The sequence below is a fragment of the Hypanus sabinus genome, chromosome 16 (assembly GCF_030144855.1).
Source record: "Hypanus sabinus isolate sHypSab1 chromosome 16, sHypSab1.hap1, whole genome shotgun sequence".
Lineage (NCBI taxonomy): Eukaryota > Metazoa > Chordata > Chondrichthyes > Myliobatiformes > Dasyatidae > Hypanus > Hypanus sabinus.
Genome location: NC_082721.1, coordinates 3,908,084 through 3,929,612, shown reverse-complemented (window position 1 = coordinate 3,929,612; position 21,529 = coordinate 3,908,084). Strand labels below are relative to the sequence as shown.

At 36.8% G+C, this 21,529-nt stretch overlaps 1 protein-coding gene across 1 annotated transcript in view; it reads left to right on the top strand.

Moving 5' to 3' along the window:
• Positions 1-424: 424 nt before the first annotated feature.
• Positions 425-21,529, top strand: part of LOC132406568 (mucin-3B-like) — a 186,442-nt gene continuing 165,337 nt past the window's right edge. Inside the window, exons 1-29 of the mRNA XM_059992390.1 lie at positions 425-581; positions 1,160-1,318; positions 5,478-5,636; positions 6,111-6,275; positions 6,693-6,851; positions 7,326-7,490; positions 7,910-8,068; positions 8,543-8,707; positions 9,125-9,283; positions 9,758-9,922; positions 10,342-10,500; positions 10,975-11,139; positions 11,557-11,715; positions 12,191-12,355; positions 12,775-12,933; positions 13,408-13,572; positions 13,991-14,149; positions 14,624-14,788; positions 15,208-15,366; positions 15,841-16,005; positions 16,423-16,581; positions 17,056-17,220; positions 17,640-17,798; positions 18,273-18,437; positions 18,855-19,013; positions 19,489-19,653; positions 20,073-20,231; positions 20,706-20,870; positions 21,290-21,448. Of these exons, the coding sequence (XP_059848373.1) occupies positions 425-581; positions 1,160-1,318; positions 5,478-5,636; positions 6,111-6,275; positions 6,693-6,851; positions 7,326-7,490; positions 7,910-8,068; positions 8,543-8,707; positions 9,125-9,283; positions 9,758-9,922; positions 10,342-10,500; positions 10,975-11,139; positions 11,557-11,715; positions 12,191-12,355; positions 12,775-12,933; positions 13,408-13,572; positions 13,991-14,149; positions 14,624-14,788; positions 15,208-15,366; positions 15,841-16,005; positions 16,423-16,581; positions 17,056-17,220; positions 17,640-17,798; positions 18,273-18,437; positions 18,855-19,013; positions 19,489-19,653; positions 20,073-20,231; positions 20,706-20,870; positions 21,290-21,448 (4,687 nt within the window). The remainder of the gene's footprint in view (positions 582-1,159; positions 1,319-5,477; positions 5,637-6,110; positions 6,276-6,692; positions 6,852-7,325; positions 7,491-7,909; positions 8,069-8,542; positions 8,708-9,124; positions 9,284-9,757; positions 9,923-10,341; positions 10,501-10,974; positions 11,140-11,556; positions 11,716-12,190; positions 12,356-12,774; positions 12,934-13,407; positions 13,573-13,990; positions 14,150-14,623; positions 14,789-15,207; positions 15,367-15,840; positions 16,006-16,422; positions 16,582-17,055; positions 17,221-17,639; positions 17,799-18,272; positions 18,438-18,854; positions 19,014-19,488; positions 19,654-20,072; positions 20,232-20,705; positions 20,871-21,289; positions 21,449-21,529) is intronic.

The following is a 21,529-nucleotide window of genomic DNA, read 5'->3' as shown; positions in this document are numbered from 1 at the left end:
CCCCCAGCACCCAGGGCATACCCTTTTCTCACTGTTACCTTCAGGTAGGAGGTAAGGAATCCTGAAGGCACACACTCAGCTATTCAGGAACAGCTTCTTCCCCTCTGCCATCCGATTCCTAAATGGAGTTTGATCCCATGAACACAATCTCACTTTTTTAAATGTATATGATTTCTATTTTTGCATGATTTTTAATCTATTCACTATACATATACTGTAATAGATTTATTTATTTCCACCTCCTCTTCTTCTTCTTCATTATGTTTTGGATTGAACGGCTGCTGCTAAGTTAACAAATTTCATGACACATGCTGGTCATAATAAACCTGATTCTGGTTTATTTTATTGGGCTTTGTACAAATTATGTCGCAGAATCACAACACTGTAGCTGCCGCACCATGCGTTGACTCTTCAATGAAGACACATGTTAACATCAAATCTCCAATCTTTACAAGCCACAGAATCATCCACAAGTGCACAGACGACTATATCAGGAACACCCATATCAACAACAGAAAAGACTACTGGCAGCATGAGTATGTCAACATTTGAAAGTACAACTGGGAGAACCACATCCACTGGTGAGTGTTCGCTGATATACTCAAGCTCAATAATTACTCTAGATTTTGCATCATTTCAAGCCCAAATAGTTCATCAGCAATACAGAAGGAGGTATCAATCAGGTTACCATCGGTGCAATGCACAAAACAATGGGGGAGGAGTTCCGTAGGTTTGTGTGTGTTGCAGCTGTATTGCATCTGATTTCCAGCATTTGAAGATTTCTTGTTTGTGATTAGATTACAAGTGGTAACTGTATTAAAAATGTGTTAACATTATATTTAAGTAGTAATTCTCAGCCAAGCAGAATTCAACAATACAGTTACAGGAAACACATCCTGCAGATTTCTTAACAAATTAAATGGAAATTCTACAACTTTTAATAATATATTGTGGTATCAGTAAGGTATTAATCAGGGACAGGAAGCAAAATATTTCCCACTATCATTGCCTGCATTACTGCAATGGTCAAATATCATTCAAATATATTTATCAAGGTATTTTCTTGCTTCCTAACTCTCACAATGCATTTCCATGCAATGTCTGAATTTACTCTCTCAATGACTCAACATATCTTAAAATAACATTTATCTTCTTCTAGAAACAATGGAATTGTCAACAAGTAGAGTGAATAGCAGTACAACAGCAAGTAGCACATCAGTTCCGGACTCTACAACATCAGAAGCATCCACTGCAACCACAAGTGCATTCACAACTGAAAGTTCATCCAGCACAGCGACAATTCCATCCACAACCATCGGTGAGTCATCTCAGACAGAACATTGGCAAATAAATTCTGCATATTTCACTTCAATAAGAAGGATCGACTTACATGCAATACTATATTAATACTTCAGTACTTTTCCTGAAAAAAACATCCAGACAGTAGACTTTCTAGTGTGCATCAAGAAAAATAAAATTAATAAATAACTATCTCCAGTAAATTAGGATTATTTGAGATGATATAGTATATCAAGTCTTAAGTAGTATTTATTAACACAAAAAATGAAAATGACTTTCAACCATAATGTTTCCTTCTGTTCTTCAAATGGTCATAAGGATTGAATTCAATCTCTGTACAAATTCTTTCCCTGTCTAACAACATTCTCAGCTGGTCAGAATTCTACGATACAAACAGGGGAAATACGTACTTCTATATTTATCATCATATCAATGTGAAATGGTGCACTCTTTTTTTGGAATAATCTGGATTCAAAAGATATGCATCATGAACAGGAAGAAAATATTTTGCACAAACTTAGCACATACAAATGCAATGATCAAAGGGTAATGCAGAGATATATATCAATTTATATTCCCGCTTCAAACTCTCACAATGCAGTTTCATGCAACATCCTCATTTACTCTCACAATGATTTGACTCGTGAAAATAACGGAACTGTTGACAAGTACAGTGACAAGCAGTACAACACCAAGTAGCACGTCAGTTCCAGCCTCAACAACATCAGAAGCATCCACAGCAACCACAAGTGCATTCACAACTGAAACTTCATCGAGCACAGTGCCAATTCCATCCACAACATTTGGTTAGTGCTCTCAGACAGAACAGCTGCAAATAATTTCAGCATATCTCACATCCATAGTATTGATCCATTTACATGCAATTGCATCACAAATTATTAGTACATTTCCTTAAATATGCTTGCAGACGGAATCTGTTCTAGTCTGCATCAAATAAAATTGAAATTTACAAAATAATCACGTCTATCAAATGTGAACACATTTAGAGGGTAAAACATGTTGCCACTACGATTTAATAAAAGACAAAAATAAAATGAGTTACATTCACATTATTTCCCTCAGTTCTTTACAATCTTCACGCGGATATATTTTATCACCCTCAGTACAAATAATATCGATACATTGCAACACTGTTGAAGCTGCATCACACAATTATGCTTCAATGACTGCACATCTCATCATCAAATCTGCATTATTCCAGAAACAACAAAATCTTCCACAACTGTAGAGACAAGCAGTATCATAACGACTACAACAGGAACTCCCCTTTCGACAGCAACAGAAATCACTACAGGCAGCACAAGGTCATCCACATTTGAAAGTACAACTGCGAGCACCACAGCTCCAACCACATCCACTGGTGAGTGTGCCCTGTTACACCCAAGCTCAGTAATTCCTGTAGGTATCATATGACTTGAATCACAAATAATTCATCATCAATAATATCAGGAGCTAAATATTGGGTTCAGTATCTAACTCCATCAAATAGGTGTTAAAATAATATTTGCTACCTTCCAGTAGTAATTCTCAACTTATCAGAATTCTTGGTAACCTTCATGACAAAGGCATCCATCCTGATTGTCATCATAATAAACCAAAAGGACAAACCAGTCTGTTGTGCATTGTAGTGTCCATAGTGTTCCTTCAGATTCAGGAATTAAACTGTCCCCCATTACCACTCTGTGTATAACTGTAATATTCAAAGACTCATGGCATCTCCCATCCAGCCACTGTTGAATCCATTTTACTACTTCAATATTAATACCTAACGACTGAACCTTCCTAACTAACTTTCTGTGCGAAACCTTGTCAAAGTCCACATAGACAACATCCACTGCTTTACCCTCATCAACTTTCCTCGTAACCTCTTCAAAAAATTCAATAAGATTTGTCAAACATGACCTTCCACGCACAAATCCGTGCTGACTGTTCCTAATCAGACACTGTATATCCAGATAATTATATATACCATCTCTAAGAATACTTTCCATTAATTTACCCACCACTGACGTCAAACTGACAGGCCTATAATTGCTAGGTTTACTCTTAGAACCCTTTTTAAACAATGGAATTACATGAGCAATATGCCAATCTTCTGGCACCATCCCTGTTTCTAATGACATTTGAAATATTTCTGCCTGAGCCAGTGCTATTTCTACACTAACCTCCCTCAAGGTCCTAGCGAACATCCTTTCAGGGCCTGGAGATTTATCCACTTTGATATTCCTTAAAAGTGCCAGTACTTCCTCTTCTTTAATTGTTGTAGTTTCCATAACTTCCCTACTTGTTTCCCTTACCTTACGCAATTCAATATCCTTCTCCTTAGTGACTACCGAAGAAAAAAAATTGTTCAAAATCTCCCCCATCTTCTTTTGGCTCCACACATAGTTGTCCACTATGTTTCTCTAAGGGACCAATTTTATCCCTCACATTCTTTTGCTATAAATATAACTGTAGAAACCTTTTGGATTTATTTTCACCTTACTTGCCAAAGCAACCTCGTATCTTCTTTTAGCTTTAGTAATTTCTTTCTTAAGATTATTCTTACATTCTTTATATTTCTCGAGCACCTCATTTACTCCATGCTGCCTATAGTTATTGTAGTTATCTCTCTTTTCCCTAACCAAGTTTCCAATATCCCTTGAAAGCCATGGCTCTCTCAAACTTTTAACCTTTCCTTTCAACCTAACAGGAATATAAAGACTCTGTACCCTCAAAATTTCACCTTTAAATGACTGCCATTTCTCTATTACATCCTTCCCATAAAACAAATTGTCCCAATCCACTCCTTCTAAATCCTTTCACATTGCCTCAAAGTTAGCCTTTCTCCAATCAAAAATCTCAACCCTGGGCCCAGTCCTATCCTTCTCCATAATTATATTGAAACTAAAGGCATTGTGATCAATGGATCCGAAGTGCTCCCCAACACATACCTCCATAACCTGACCTATTTCATTCCCTAACAAAAGATCCAACACTGCCTCTTCTCCAGTTGGTTCCTCTATGTATTGCTGCAAAAAACTATCCTGCACACGTTTTACAAACACCAAACCATCCATCCCTTTTACAGTATGGGCTTTCCAGTTTATGGGTGGAAAATTAAAATCTCCCACAATCACAACCCTGTGCTTACTACAAACATTTGCTATCTCCTTGCAAATTTGCTTCTCCAATTCTCGCTCCCCATTAGGTGGTCTATAATACACCCCTATAAGTGTTACTACACCTTTCCCATTCCTCAATTCCACCCAAAAAGTCTCCCTAGACGAGCCCTCTAATCTATCCTGCCAAAGCACCGCTGTAATATTTTCGCTGACAAGCAATGCAACACCTCCCCCTCTTGGCCCTCAGAATCTATCCCACCTGAAGCAACAAAATCCAGGAATATTTAGTTGCCAATAACACCCCTCCTGCAAACATGTTTCACTAAAAGCTACAACATTGTCTTTCAAGGTATCAATCCATGCTGTAAGCTCATCCACCTTTCTTACAATGCTCCTAGCACTAAAATAAATGCATTTAAGAAATTCTCCACCTATTCCTCTATGTTTATCTCTAACAGTACAAAGAACTTAACGGTCTTCTTACTCTTCCTTCTCCCATACAACTTTTCCTGCACTCTGGATCCCCTCCAACCTCATAACTAGTTAAATTCACAGAAGACTCTCCAGCAAACCTACCTGCAAGAATACTAGTCCCCCTCCAGTTCAAGGGTAAACCGTTCTGCTGGAACAGGTCCCAACTTCAATGGAAAACTGCCATATTATTTATAAATCTGAAGCCCTCCATCCTGCACGATGTCTTCAGCTACGTCTTCATCTGCACTATGTTATTATTTCGAAACCCACCTACATGTGGCACTGGTAGCAATCCTGGGTATGCTAATCTGGAGGTAATGTCCTTTAAATTGGCACTAGCCCCTAAACTCACCTTTCAGGAACTCCTCACTATTCCTACCCACGTCATTGGTCCCAAAATGAACCACACATCCAGCTGTGTTCCTGTGTTATTCCTCTAAGTTCCATAAATCGTCACGTGGATATAAATAATCGCTCTCTGTACACATAATCGCAATGCAACACAACAATGTTGAAACTGCATCACACAATTATCCTTCAATGACTGCACATCTCATCATCAAATCTGCATTCTTTTAGAAACAACAGAATCATCCACATTTGCAGAGACAAGCAGTATCGTAATGACGACTGCAGAAAGTACGCCATCATCAACAACAGAAATCACTACAGGCAGCACGAGTGCATCCACATTTGAAAGTACAACAGAGACCACCACAGCTCCAACCACATCACTTGGTGAGTGTGCTGTGATACACTCAAATTCTGTAATTCCTCTAGTTATCCTTCGAATTGCATCTCAAATAATTCATCATCAATAATTTCAAGAGCTAAGAATTGGGATCCATATGTACCTTCAACAATCGTGTGTTAACTTCACAATTACTACCTTCCAGTTTAAATTTGAAGCTTATCAGAATTCTCTGTTACATTCATGACATAGGCAACCTGTAGTTTTCTCAACACATTATACCAATAGATCAAAACCTTTCTATTATATATTGCGTTGTCGAAAGTTTTCCTTCACATTCTGGAAATAATCTGACACTCATTAGTACTCCGTGTATAACTGCAATATTCAACGACTCATGTCAAATAGGTATCATTTTTATATTCCTGCATCCAAACTCTCACAATGCTGTAGTATACAATGACCAAATCTACTCTGTCAATGGTTCAACTCATTTTCAAATAATCTCATTTCTCTTAAAGAAACAACGGAATTGACGACAAGTGCAGTGGCAAGCAGTACAACACCAAGTAGCACGTCAGTTGCAGCCTCGACAACATCAGAAGCATCCACAGCAACCACAAGTGCATTCACAACTGAAACTTCATCGAGCACAATGCCAATTCCTTCCACAACCATCGGTGAGGGTAATTAAAAAAGAGGAGCTGCAAATTAATTCCACATATGTAACATCATTATCATTGATGCATTTAAATGCAATTCCATCTCAAATATTACATACATTTTCTTAAATATGCATGCAGACAGAAACCCTTCTGGCCTGCTTCGATACAAATTGAAAGTTACAAAAAAATGATATGTCAGGGAAATGATATCAAATTTAGAGGCAAAAGTAAAATCATGTTGATATTACAGATAACAAACTTACAAAACGAAATGGTTTTCATTCACATTATTTCAATCTCTTCTCGATGTCGTCACGCAAATTTTCTTTCTCACTCTCTGTACGAATAATCTCTAAGAATGTCAATACTGTTGAAGCTGCATCACAGAATTATGCTTCAATGACTGCACATCTCATCATCAAATCTGCATTCTTTTAGAAACAACAGAATCAAGCACATTTGCAGAGACAAGCAGTATCGTAATGACGACAGCAGAAAGTACGCCATCATCAACAACAGAAATCACTACAGGCAGCACCAGTGCAACCACATTTGAAAGTACAACAGAGACCACCACAGCTCCAACCACATCACTTGGTGAGTGTGCCCTGATACACTCTAATTATGTAATTCCTCCAGTTATCCTTCGAATTGCATCTCAAGTATTTCATCATCAATAATTTCAAGAGCAAAGAATTGCGCTCCATATGTACCTTCATCAATCATGTCTTAATTTCACAATTACTACCTTCCAGTTTAAATAAGAAGCTTCTCAGAATTCTCTGTTACATTCATGACATAGACATCCTGCTGTTTTCTCAACATATTAGACCAATAGATCAAACCATACAGTTATATATTGCATTGTCAATAGTTTTCCTTCACATTCAGGAAAAAATCTGTCGCCCGTTACCTCTTTGTGTATAACTGTAATATTCAAAGACACATTTCGAAATCTTCATCATTTTTATATTCCTGCATCCAAACTCTCACAATGCTGTAGTATACAATGACCAAATCTACTCTGTCAATGGTTCAACTCATTTTCAAATAATCTCATTTCTCTTAAAGAAACAACGGAATTGACGACAAGTGCAGTGGCAAGCAGTACAACACCAAGTAGCACGTCAGCTGCAGCCTCGACAACATCAGAAGCATCCACCGCAACCACAAGTGCATTCACAACTGAAACTTCATCGAGCACAATGCCAATTCCTTCCACAACCATCGGTGAGGGTAATTAAAAAAGAGGAGCTGCAAATTAATTCCACATATGTAACATCATTATCATTGATGCATTTAAATGCAATTCCATCTCAAATATTACATACATTTTCTTAAATATGCGTGCAGACAGAAAACCTTCTGGCCTTCTTTGAAACAATTTGAAAGTTACAAAAAAAATGATATGTCTGGGAAATGGTATCAAATTTAGAGGCAAAAGTAAAATCATGTTGATATTACAATTAACAAACTTACAAAACGAAATGGTTTTCATTCACATTATTTCAATCTCTTCTCGATGTCGTCACACAAAATTTTCTTTCTCACTCTCTGTACAAATAATCTCTAAGAATTTCAATACTGTTGAAGCTGCATCACAGAATTATGCTTCAATGACTGCACATCTCATCATCAAATCTGCATTCTTTTAGAAACAACAGAATCAAGCACAATTGCAGAGACAAGCAGTATCGTAATGACGACAGCAGAAAGTACGCCATCATCAACAACAGAAATCACTACAGGCAGCACTGGTGCATCCACATTTGAAAGTACAACAGAGACCACCACAGCTCCAACCACATCACTTGGTGAGTGTGCACTGTTACACTCTAATTCTGTAATTCCTCCAGTTATCCTTCGAATTGCATCTCAAGTATTTCATCATCAATAATTTCAGGAGCAAAGAATTGCACTCCATATGTACCTTCATCAATCAAGTCCTAATTTCACAATTACTACCTTCCAGTTTAAATAAGAAGCTTCTCAGAATTCTCTGTTACATTCATGACTTAGACATCTTGCTATTTTTTCAACATATTAGACCAATACATCAAACCATACAGTTATATATTGCATTGTCAATAGTTTTCCTTCACATTCAGGAAAAAATCTGTCGCCCGTTACCTCTTTGTGTATAACTGTAATATTCAAAGACACATTTCGAAATCTTCATCATTTTTATATTCCTGCATCCAAACTCTCACAATGCTGTAGTATACAATGACCAAATCTACTCTGTCAATGGTTCAACTCATTTTCAAATAATCTCATTTCTCTTAAAGAAACAACGGAATTGACGACAAGTGCAGTGGCAAGCAGTACAACACCAAGTAGCACGTCAGTTGCAGCCTCGACAACATCAGAAGCATCCACAGCAACCACAAGTGCATTCACAACTGAAACTTCATCGAGCACAATGCCAATTCCTTCCACAACCATCGGTGAGGGTAATTAAAAAAGAGGAGCTGCAAATTAATTCCACATATGTAACATCATTATCATTGATGCATTTAAATGCAATTCCATCTCAAATATTACATAAATTTTCTTAAATATGCATGCAGACAGAAACCCTTCTGGCCTGCTTCGATACAAATTGAAAGTTACAAAAAAATGATATGTCAGGGAAATGATATCAAATTTAGAGGCAAAAGTAAAATCATGTTGATATTACAGATAACAAACTTACAAAACGAAATGGTTTTCATTCACATTATTTCAATCTCTTCTCGATGTCGTCACGCAAATTTTCTTTCTCACTCTCTGTACGAATAATCTCTAAGAATGTCAATACTGTTGAAGCTGCATCACAGAATTATGCTTCAATGACTGCACATCTCATCATCAAATCTGCATTCTTTTAGAAACAACAGAATCAAGCACATTTGCAGAGACAAGCAGTATCGTAATGACGACAGCAGAAAGTACGCCATCATCAACAACAGAAATCACTACAGGCAGCACCAGTGCAACCACATTTGAAAGTACAACAGAGACCACCACAGCTCCAACCACATCACTTGGTGAGTGTGCCCTGATACACTCTAATTATGTAATTCCTCCAGTTATCCTTTGAATTGCATCTCAAGTATTTCATCATCAATAATTTCAAGAGCAAAGAATTGCGCTCCATATGTACCTTCATCAATCATGTCTTAATTTCACAATTACTACCTTCCAGTTTAAATAAGAAGCTTCTCAGAATTCTCTGTTACATTCATGACATAGACATCCTGCTGTTTTCTCAACATATTAGACCAATAGATCAAACCATACAGTTATATATTGCATTGTCAATAGTTTTCCTTCACATTCAGGAAAAAATCTGTCGCCCGTTACCTCTTTGTGTATAACTGTAATATTCAAAGACACATTTCGAAATCTTCATCATTTTTATATTCCTGCATCCAAACTCTCACAATGCTGTAGTATACAATGACCAAATCTACTCTGTCAATGGTTCAACTCATTTTCAAATAATCTCATTTCTCTTAAAGAAACAACGGAATTGACGACAAGTGCAGTGGCAAGCAGTACAACACCAAGTAGCACGTCAGTTGCAGCCTCGACAACATCAGAAGCATCCACCGCAACCACAAGTGCATTCACAACTGAAACTTCATCGAGCACAATGCCAATTCCTTCCACAACCATCGGTGAGGGTAATTAAAAAAGAGGAGCTGCAAATTAATTCCACATATGTAACATCATTATCATTGATGCATTTAAATGCAATTCCATCTCAAATATTACATACATTTTCTTAAATATGCGTGCAGACAGAAAACCTTCTGGCCTTCTTTGAAACAATTTGAAAGTTACAAAAAAAATGATATGTCTGGGAAATGGTATCAAATTTAGAGGCAAAAGTAAAATCATGTTGATATTACAATTAACAAACTTACAAAACGAAATGGTTTTCATTCACATTATTTCAATCTCTTCTCGATGTCGTCACACAAAATTTTCTTTCTCACTCTCTGTACAAATAATCTCTAAGAATTTCAATACTGTTGAAGCTGCATCACAGAATTATGCTTCAATGACTGCACATCTCATCATCAAATCTGCATTCTTTTAGAAACAACAGAATCAAGCACAATTGCAGAGACAAGCAGTATCGTAATGACGACAGCAGAAAGTACGCCATCATCAACAACAGAAATCACTACAGGCAGCACTGGTGCATCCACATTTGAAAGTACAACAGAGACCACCACAGCTCCAACCACATCACTTGGTGAGTGTGCACTGTTACACTCTAATTCTGTAATTCCTCCAGTTATCCTTCGAATTGCATCTCAAGTATTTCATCATCAATAATTTCAGGAGCAAAGAATTGCACTCCATATGTACCTTCATCAATCAAGTCCTAATTTCACAATTACTACCTTCCAGTTTAAATAAGAAGCTTCTCAGAATTCTCTGTTACATTCATGACTTAGACATCTTGCTATTTTTTCAACATATTAGACCAATACATCAAACCATACAGTTATATATTGCATTGTCAATAGTTTTCCTTCACATTCAGGAAAAAATCTGTCGCCCGTTACCTCTTTGTGTATAACTGTAATATTCAAAGACACATTTCGAAATCTTCATCATTTTTATATTCCTGCATCCAAACTCTCACAATGCTGTAGTATACAATGACCAAATCTACTCTGTCAATGGTTCAACTCATTTTCAAATAATCTCATTTCTCTTAAAGAAACAACGGAATTGACGACAAGTGCAGTGGCAAGCAGTACAACACCAAGTAGCACGTCAGTTGCAGCCTCGACAACATCAGAAGCATCCACAGCAACCACAAGTGCATTCACAACTGAAACTTCATCGAGCACAATGCCAATTCCTTCCACAACCATTGGTGAGGGTAATTAAAAAAGAGGAGCTGCAACTTAATTCCACATATGTAACATCATTATCATTGATGCATTTAAATGCAATTCCATCTCAAATATTACATACATTTTCTTAAATATGCATGCAGACAGAAACCCTTCTGGCCTGCTTCAATACAAATTGAAAGTTACAAAAAAATGATATGTCAGGGAAATGGTATCAAATTTAGAGGCAAAAGTAAAATCATGTTGATATTACAAATAACAAACTTACAAAACGAAATGGTTTTCATTCACATTATTTCAATCTCTTCTCGATGTCGTCACGCAAATTTTCTTTCTCACTCTCTGTACGAATAATCTCTAAGAATGTCAATACTGTTGAAGCTGCATCACAGAATTATGCTTCAATGACTGCACATCTCATCATCAAATCTGCATTCTTTTAGAAACAACAGAATCAAGCACAATTGCAGAGACAAGCAGTATCGTAATGACGACAGCAGAAAGTACGCCATCATCAACAACAGAAATCACTACAGGCAGCACCAGTGAAACCACATTTGAAAGTACAACAGAGACCACCACAGCTCCAACCACATCACTTGGTGAGTGTGCCCTGATACACTCTAATTCTGTAATTCCTCCAGTTATCCTTCGAATTGCATCTCAAGTATTTCATCATCAATAATTTCAGGAGCAAAGAATTGCGCTCCATATGTACCTTCATCAATCATGTCTTAATTTCACAATTACTACCTTCCAGTTTAAATAAGAAGCTTCTCAGAATTCTCTGTTACATTCATGACATAGACATCCTGCTGTTTTCTCAACATATTAGACCAATAGATCAAACCATTCTGTTATATAATGCATTGTCAATAGTTTTCCTTCACATTCAGGAAAAAAATCTGTCGCCCGTTACCTCTTTGTGTATAACTGTAATATTCAAAGACACATTTCGAAATCTTCATCATTTTTATATTCCTGCATCCAAACTCTCACAATGTTGCAGTATACAATGACCAAATCTACTCTGTCAATGGTTCAACTCATTTTCATATAATCTCATTTCTCTTAAAGAAACAACGGAACTGACCACAAGTGCAGTGGCAAGCAGTACAACACCAAGTAGCACGTCAGTTGCAGCCTCGACAACATCAGAAGCATCCACAGCAACCACAAGTGCATTCACAACTGAAGCTTCATCGAGCACAGTGCCAATTCCTTCCACAACCATCGGTGAGGGTACTTAAAAACGAGGAGCTGCAAATTAATTCCACATATGTAACATCTTTATCATTGATACATTTAAATGCAATTCCATCTCAAATATTACATACATTTTCTTAAATATGCATGCAGACAGAAACCCTTCTGGCCTGCTTCGATACAATTTGAAAGTTACCAAAAAAAATGATATGTCTGGGACACGGTATCAAATTTTGAGGCAAAAGTAAAATCATGTTGATATTACAATCAACAAACTTACAAAACGAAATGGTTTTCATTCACATTATTTCATTCTCTTCTCGATATCGTCACGCAAATTTTCTTTCTCACTCTCTGTACCAATAATGTCTAAGAATGTCAATACTGTTGAAGCTGCATCACAGAATTATGCTTCAATGACTGCACATCTCATCATCAAATCTGCATTCTTTTAGAAACAACAGAATCAAGCACATTTGCAGAGACAAGCAGTATCGTAATGACGACAGCAGAAAGTACGCCATCATCAACAACAGAAATCACTACAGGCAGCACCAGTGCATCCACATTTGAAAGTACAACAGAGACCACCACAGCTCCAACCACATCACTTGGTGAGTGTGCCCTGATACACTCTAATTCTGTAATTCCTCCAGTTATCCTTCGAATTGCATCTCAAGTATTTCATCATCAATAATTTCAGGAGCAAAGAATTGCGCTCCATATGTACCTTCATCAATCATGTCTTAATTTCACAATTACTACCTTCCAGTTTAAATAAGAAGCTTCTCAGAATTCTCTGTTACATTCATGACATAGACATCCTGCTGTTTTCTCAACATATTAGACCAATAGATCAAACCATACAGTTATATATTGCATTGTCAATAGTTTTCCTTCACATTCAGGAAAAAATCTGTCGCCCGTTACCTCTTTGTGTATAACTGTAATATTCAAAGACACATTTCGAAATCTTCATCATTTTTATATTCCTGCATCCAAACTCTCACGATACTGTAGTATACAATGACCAAATCTACTCTGTCAATGGTTCAACTCATTTTCATATAATCTCATTTCTCTTAAAGAAACAACGGAACTGACGACAAGTGCAGTGGCAAGCAGTACAACACCAAGTAGCACGTCAGTTGCAGCCTCGACAACATCAGAAGCATCCACAGCAACCACAAGTGCATTCACAACTGAAACTTCATCGAGCACAGTGCCAATTCCTTCCACAACCATCGGTGAGGGTACTTAAAAACGAGGAGCTGCAAATTAATTCCACATATGTAACATCTTTATCATTGATGCATTTAAATGCAATTCCATCTCAAATATTACATACATTTTCTTAAATATGCATGCAGACAGAAACCCTTCTGGCCTGCTTCGATACAAATTGAAAGTTACAAAAAAAATGATATGTCTGGGAAATGGTATCAAATTTAGAGGCAAAAGTAAAATCATGTTGATATTACAAATAACAAACTTACAAAACGAAATTGTTTTCATTCACACTATTTCAATCTCTTCTCGATGTCGTCACGCAAATTTTCTTTCTCACTCTCTGTACGAATAATCTCTAAGAATGTCAATACTGTTGAAGCTGCATCACAGAATTATGCTTCAATGACTGCACATCTCATCATCAAATCTGCATTCTTTTAGAAACAACAGAATCAAGCACATTTGCAGAGACAAGCAGTATCGTAATGACGACAGCAGAAAGTACGCCATCATCAACAACAGAAATCACTACAGGCAGCACCAGTGCAACCACATTTGAAAGTACAACAGAGACCACCACAGCTCCAACCACATCACTTGGTGAGTGTGCCCTGATACACTCTAATTCTGTAATTCCTCCAGTTATCCTTCGAATTGCATCTCAAGTATTTCATCATCAATAATTTCAGGAGCAAAGAATTGCACTCCATATGTACCTTCATCAATCATGTCCTAATTTCACAATTACTACCTTCCAGTTTAAATAAGAAGCTTCTCAGAATTCTCTGTTACATTCATGACTTAGACATCTTGCTGTTTTCTCAACATATTAGACCAATACATCAAACCATACAGTTATATATTGCATTGTCAATAGTTTTCCTTCACATTCAGGAAAAAATCTGTCGCCCGTTACCTCTTTGTGTATAACTGTAATATTCAAAGACACATTTCGAAATCTTCATCATTTTTATATTCCTGCATCCAAACTCTCACAATGCTGTAGTATACAATGACCAAATCTACTCTGTCAATGGTTCAACTCATTTTCAAATAATCTCATTTCTCTTAAAGAAACAACGGAATTGACGACAAGTGCAGTGGCAAGCAGTACAACACCAAGTAGCACGTCAGCTGCAGCCTCGACAACATCAGAAGCATCCACCGCAACCACAAGTGCATTCACAACTGAAACTTCATCGAGCACAATGCCAATTCCTTCCACAACCATCGGTGAGGGTAATTAAAAAAGAGGAGCTGCAAATTAATTCCACATATGTAACATCATTATCATTGATGCATTTAAATGCAATTCCATCTCAAATATTACATACATTTTCTTAAATATGCGTGCAGACAGAAAACCTTCTGGCCTTCTTTGAAACAATTTGAAAGTTACAAAAAAAATGATATGTCTGGGAAATGGTATCAAATTTAGAGGCAAAAGTAAAATCATGTTGATATTACAATTAACAAACTTACAAAACGAAATGGTTTTCATTCACATTATTTCAATCTCTTCTCGATGTCGTCACACAAAATTTTCTTTCTCACTCTCTGTACAAATAATCTCTAAGAATTTCAATACTGTTGAAGCTGCATCACAGAATTATGCTTCAATGACTGCACATCTCATCATCAAATCTGCATTCTTTTAGAAACAACAGAATCAAGCACAATTGCAGAGACAAGCAGTATCGTAATGACGACAGCAGAAAGTACGCCATCATCAACAACAGAAATCACTACAGGCAGCACTGGTGCATCCACATTTGAAAGTACAACAGAGACCACCACAGCTCCAACCACATCACTTGGTGAGTGTGCACTGTTACACTCTAATTCTGTAATTCCTCCAGTTATCCTTCGAATTGCATCTCAAGTATTTCATCATCAATAATTTCAGGAGCAAAGAATTGCACTCCATATGTACCTTCATCAATCAAGTCCTAATTTCACAATTACTACCTTCCAGTTTAAATAAGAAGCTTCTCAGAATTCTCTGTTACATTCATGACTTAGACATCTTGCTATTTTTTCAACATATTAGACCAATACATCAAACCATACAGTTATATATTGCATTGTCAATAGTTTTCCTTCACATTCAGGAAAAAATCTGTCGCCCGTTACCTCTTTGTGTATAACTGTAATATTCAAAGACACATTTCGAAATCTTCATCATTTTTATATTCCTGCATCCAAACTCTCACAATGCTGTAGTATACAATGACCAAATCTACTCTGTCAATGGTTCAACTCATTTTCAAATAATCTCATTTCTCTTAAAGAAACAACGGAATTGACGACAAGTGCAGTGGCAAGCAGTACAACACCAAGTAGCACGTCAGTTGCAGCCTCGACAACATCAGAAGCATCCACAGCAACCACAAGTGCATTCACAACTGAAACTTCATCGAGCACAATGCCAATTCCTTCCACAACCATCGGTGAGGGTAATTAAAAAAGAGGAGCTGCAAATTAATTCCACATATGTAACATCATTATCATTGATGCATTTAAATGCAATTCCATCTCAAATATTACATACATTTTCTTAAATATGCATGCAGACAGAAACCCTTCTGGCCTGCTTCGATACAAATTGAAAGTTACAAAAAAATGATATGTCAGGGAAATGATATCAAATTTAGAGGCAAAAGTAAAATCATGTTGATATTACAGATAACAAACTTACAAAACGAAATGGTTTTCATTCACATTATTTCAATCTCTTCTCGATGTCGTCACGCAAATTTTCTTTCTCACTCTCTGTACGAATAATCTCTAAGAATGTCAATACTGTTGAAGCTGCATCACAGAATTATGCTTCAATGACTGCACATCTCATCATCAAATCTGCATTCTTTTAGAAACAACAGAATCAAGCACATTTGCAGAGACAAGCAGTATCGTAATGACGACAGCAGAAAGTACGCCATCATCAACAACAGAAATCACTACAGGCAGCACCAGTGCAACCACATTTGAAAGTACAACAGAGACCACCACAGCTCCAACCACATCACTTGGTGAGTGTGCCCTGATACACTCTAATTATGTAATTCCTCCAGTTATCCTTCGAATTGCATCTCAAGTATTTCATCATCAATAATTTCAAGAGCAAAGAATTGCGCTCCATATGTACCTTCATCAATCATGTCTTAATTTCACAATTACTACCTTCCAGTTTAAATAAGAAGCTTCTCAGAATTCTCTGTTACATTCATGACATAGACATCCTGCTGTTTTCTCAACATATTAGACCAATAGATCAAACCATACAGTTATATATTGCATTGTCAATAGTTTTCCTTCACATTCAGGAAAAAATCTGTCGCCCGTTACCTCTTTGTGTATAACTGTAATATTCAAAGACACATTTCGAAATCTTCATCATTTTTATATTCCTGCATCCAAACTCTCACAATGCTGTAGTATACAATGACCAAATCTACTCTGTCAATGGTTCAACTCATTTTCAAATAATCTCATTTCTCTTAAAGAAACAACGGAATTGACGACAAGTGCAGTGGCAAGCAGTACAACACCAAGTAGCACGTCAGTTGCAGCCTCGACAACATCAGAAGCATCCACCGCAACCACAAGTGCATTCACAACTGAAACTTCATCGAGCACAATGCCAATTCCTTCCACAACCATCGGTGAGGGTAATTAAAAAAGAGGAGCTGCAAATTAATTCCACATATGTAACATCATTATCATTGATGCATTTAAATGCAATTCCATCTCAAATATTACATACATTTTCTTAAATATGCGTGCAGACAGAAAACCTTCTGGCCTTCTTTGAAACAATTTGAAAGTTACAAAAAAAATGATATGTCTGGGAAATGGTATCAAATTTAGAGGCAAAAGTAAAATCATGTTGATATTACAATTAACAAACTTACAAAACGAAATGGTTTTCATTCACATTATTTCAATCTCTTCTCGATGTCGTCACACAAAATTTTCTTTCTCACTCTCTGTACAAATAATCTCTAAGAATTTCAATACTGTTGAAGCTGCATCACAGAATTATGCTTCAATGACTGCACATCTCATCATCAAATCTGCATTCTTTTAGAAACAACAGAATCAAGCACAATTGCAGAGACAAGCAGTATCGTAATGACGACAGCAGAAAGTACGCCATCATCAACAACAGAAATCACTACAGGCAGCACTGGTGCATCCACATTTGAAAGTACAACAGAGACCACCACAGCTCCAACCACATCACTTGGTGAGTGTGCACTGTTACACTCTAATTCTGTAATTCCTCCAGTTATCCTTCGAATTGCATCTCAAGTATTTCATCATCAATAATTTCAGGAGCAAAGAATTGCACTCCATATGTACCTTCATCAATCAAGTCCTAATTTCACAATTACTACCTTCCAGTTTAAATAAGAAGCTTCTCAGAATTCTCTGTTACATTCATGACTTAGACATCTTGCTATTTTTTCAACATATTAGACCAATACATCAAACCATACAGTTATATATTGCATTGTCAATAGTTTTCCTTCACATTCAGGAAAAAATCTGTCGCCCGTTACCTCTTTGTGTATAACTGTAATATTCAAAGACACATTTCGAAATCTTCATCATTTTTATATTCCTGCATCCAAACTCTCACAATGCTGTAGTATACAATGACCAAATCTACTCTGTCAATGGTTCAACTCATTTTCAAATAATCTCATTTCTCTTAAAGAAACAACGGAATTGACGACAAGTGCAGTGGCAAGCAGTACAACACCAAGTAGCACGTCAGTTGCAGCCTCGACAACATCAGAAGCATCCACAGCAACCACAAGTGCATTCACAACTGAAACTTCATCGAGCACAATGCCAATTCCTTCCACAACCATTGGTGAGGGTAATTAAAAAAGAGGAGCTGCAACTTAATTCCACATATGTAACATCATTATCATTGATGCATTTAAATGCAATTCCATCTCAAATATTACATACATTTTCTTAAATATGCATGCAGACAGAAACCCTTCTGGCCTGCTTCAATACAAATTGAAAGTTACAAAAAAATGATATGTCAGGGAAATGGTATCAAATTTAGAGGCAAAAGTAAAATCATGTTGATATTACAAATAACAAACTTACAAAACGAAATGGTTTTCATTCACATTATTTCAATCTCTTCTCGATGTCGTCACGCAAATTTTCTTTCTCACTCTCTGTACGAATAATCTCTAAGAATGTCAATACTGTTGAAGCTGCATCACAGAATTATGCTTCAATGACTGCACATCTCATCATCAAATCTGCATTCTTTTAGAAACAACAGAATCAAGCACAATTGCAGAGACAAGCAGTATCGTAATGACGACAGCAGAAAGTACGCCATCATCAACAACAGAAATCACTACAGGCAGCACCAGTGAAACCACATTTGAAAGTACAACAGAGACCACCACAGCTCCAACCACATCACTTGGTGAGTGTGCCCTGATACACTCTAATTCTGTAATTCCTCCAGTTATCCTTCGAATTGCATCTCAAGTATTTCATCATCAATAATTTCAGGAGCAAAGAATTGCGCTCCATATGTACCTTCATCAATCATGTCTTAATTTCACAATTACTACCTTCCAGTTTAAATAAGAAGCTTCTCAGAATTCTCTGTTACATTCATGACATAGACATCCTGCTGTTTTCTCAACATATTAGACCAATAGATCAAACCATTCTGTTATATAATGCATTGTCAATAGTTTTCCTTCACATTCAGGAAAAAAATCTGTCGCCCGTTACCTCTTTGTGTATAACTGTAATATTCAAAGACACATTTCGAAATCTTCATCATTTTTATATTCCTGCATCCAAACTCTCACAATGTTGCAGTATACAATGACCAAATCTACTCTGTCAATGGTTCAACTCATTTTCATATAATCTCATTTCTCTTAAAGAAACAACGGAACTGACCACAAGTGCAGTGGCAAGCAGTACAACACCAAGTAGCACGTCAGTTGCAGCCTCGACAACATCAGAAGCATCCACAGCAACCACAAGTGCATTCACAACTGAAGCTTCATCGAGCACAGTGCCAATTCCTTCCACAACCATCGGTGAGGGTACTTAAAAACGAGGAGCTGCAAATTAATTCCACATATGTAACATCTTTATCATTGATACATTTAAATGCAATTCCATCTCAAATATTACATACATTTTCTTAAATATGCATGCAGACAGAAACCCTTCTGGCCTGCTTCGATACAATTTGAAAGTTACCAAAAAAAATGATATGTCTGGGACACGGTATCAAATTTTGAGGCAAAAGTAAAATCATGTTGATATTACAATCAACAAACTTACAAAACGAAATGGTTTTCATTCACATTATTTCATTCTCTTCTCGATATCGTCACGCAAATTTTCTTTCTCACTCTCTGTACCAATAATGTCTAAGAATGTCAATACTGTTGAAGCTGCATCACAGAATTATGCTTCAATGACTGCACATCTCATCATCAAATCTGCATTCTTTTAGAAACAACAGAATCAAGCACATTTGCAGAGACAAGCAGTATCGTAATGACGACAGCAGAAAGTACGCCATCATCAACAACAGAAATCACTACAGGCAGCACCAGTGCATCCACATTTGAAAGTACAACAGAGACCACCACAGCTCCAACCACATCACTTGGTGAGTGTGCCCTGATACACTCTAATTCTGTAATTCCTCCAGTTATCCTTCGAATTGCATCTCAAGTATTTCATCATCAATAATTTCAGGAGCAAAGAATTGCGCTCCATATGTACCTTCATCAATCATGTCTTAATTTCACAATTACTACCTTCCAGTTTAAATAAGAAGCTTCTCAGAATTCTCTGTTACATTCATGACATAGACATCCTGCTGTTTTCTCAACATATTAGACCAATAGATCAAACCATACAGTTATATATTGCATTGTCAATAGTTTTCCTTCACATTCAGGAAAAAATCTGTCGCCCGTTACCTCTTTGTGTATAACTGTAATATTCAAAGACACATTTCGAAATCTTCATCATTTTTATATTCCTGCATCCAAACTCTCACGATACTGTAGTATACAATGACCAAATCTACTCTGTCAATGGTTCAACTCATTTTCATATAATCTCATTTCTCTTAAAGAAACAACGGAACTGACGACAAGTGCAGTGGCAAGCAGTACAACACCAAGTAGCACGTCAGTTGCAGCCTCGACAACATCAGAAGCATCCACAGCAACCACAAGTGCATTCACAACTGAAACTTCATCGAGCACAGTGCCAATTCCTTCCACAACCATCGGTGAGGGTACTTAAAAACGAGGAGCTGCAAATTAATTCCACATATGTAACATCTTTATCATTGATACATTTAAATGCAATTCCATCTCAAATATTACATACATTTTCTTAAATATGCATGCAGACAGAAACCCTTCTGGCCTGCTTCGATACAAATTGAAAGTTACCAAAAAAAATGATATGTCTGGGACACGGTATCAAATTTTGAGGCAAAAGTAAAATCATGTTGATATTACAATCAACAAACTTACAAAACGAAATGGTTTTCATTCACATTATTTCATTCTCTTCTCGATATCGTCACGCAAATTTTCTTTCTCACTCTCTGTACCAATAATCTCTAAGAATGTCAATACTGTTGAAGCTGCATCACAGAATTATGCTTCAATGACTGCACATCTCATCATCAAATCTGCATTCTTTTAGAAACAACAGAATCAAGCACATTTGCAGAGACAAGCAGTATCGTAATGACGACAGCAGAAAGTACGCCATCATCAACAACAGAAATCACTACAGGCAGCACCAGTGCATCCACATTTGAAAGTACAACAGAGACCACCACAGCTCCAACCACATCACTTGGTGAGTGTGCCCTGATACACTCTAATTCTGTAATTCCTCCAGTTATCCTTCGAATTGCATCTCAAGTATTTCATCATCAAT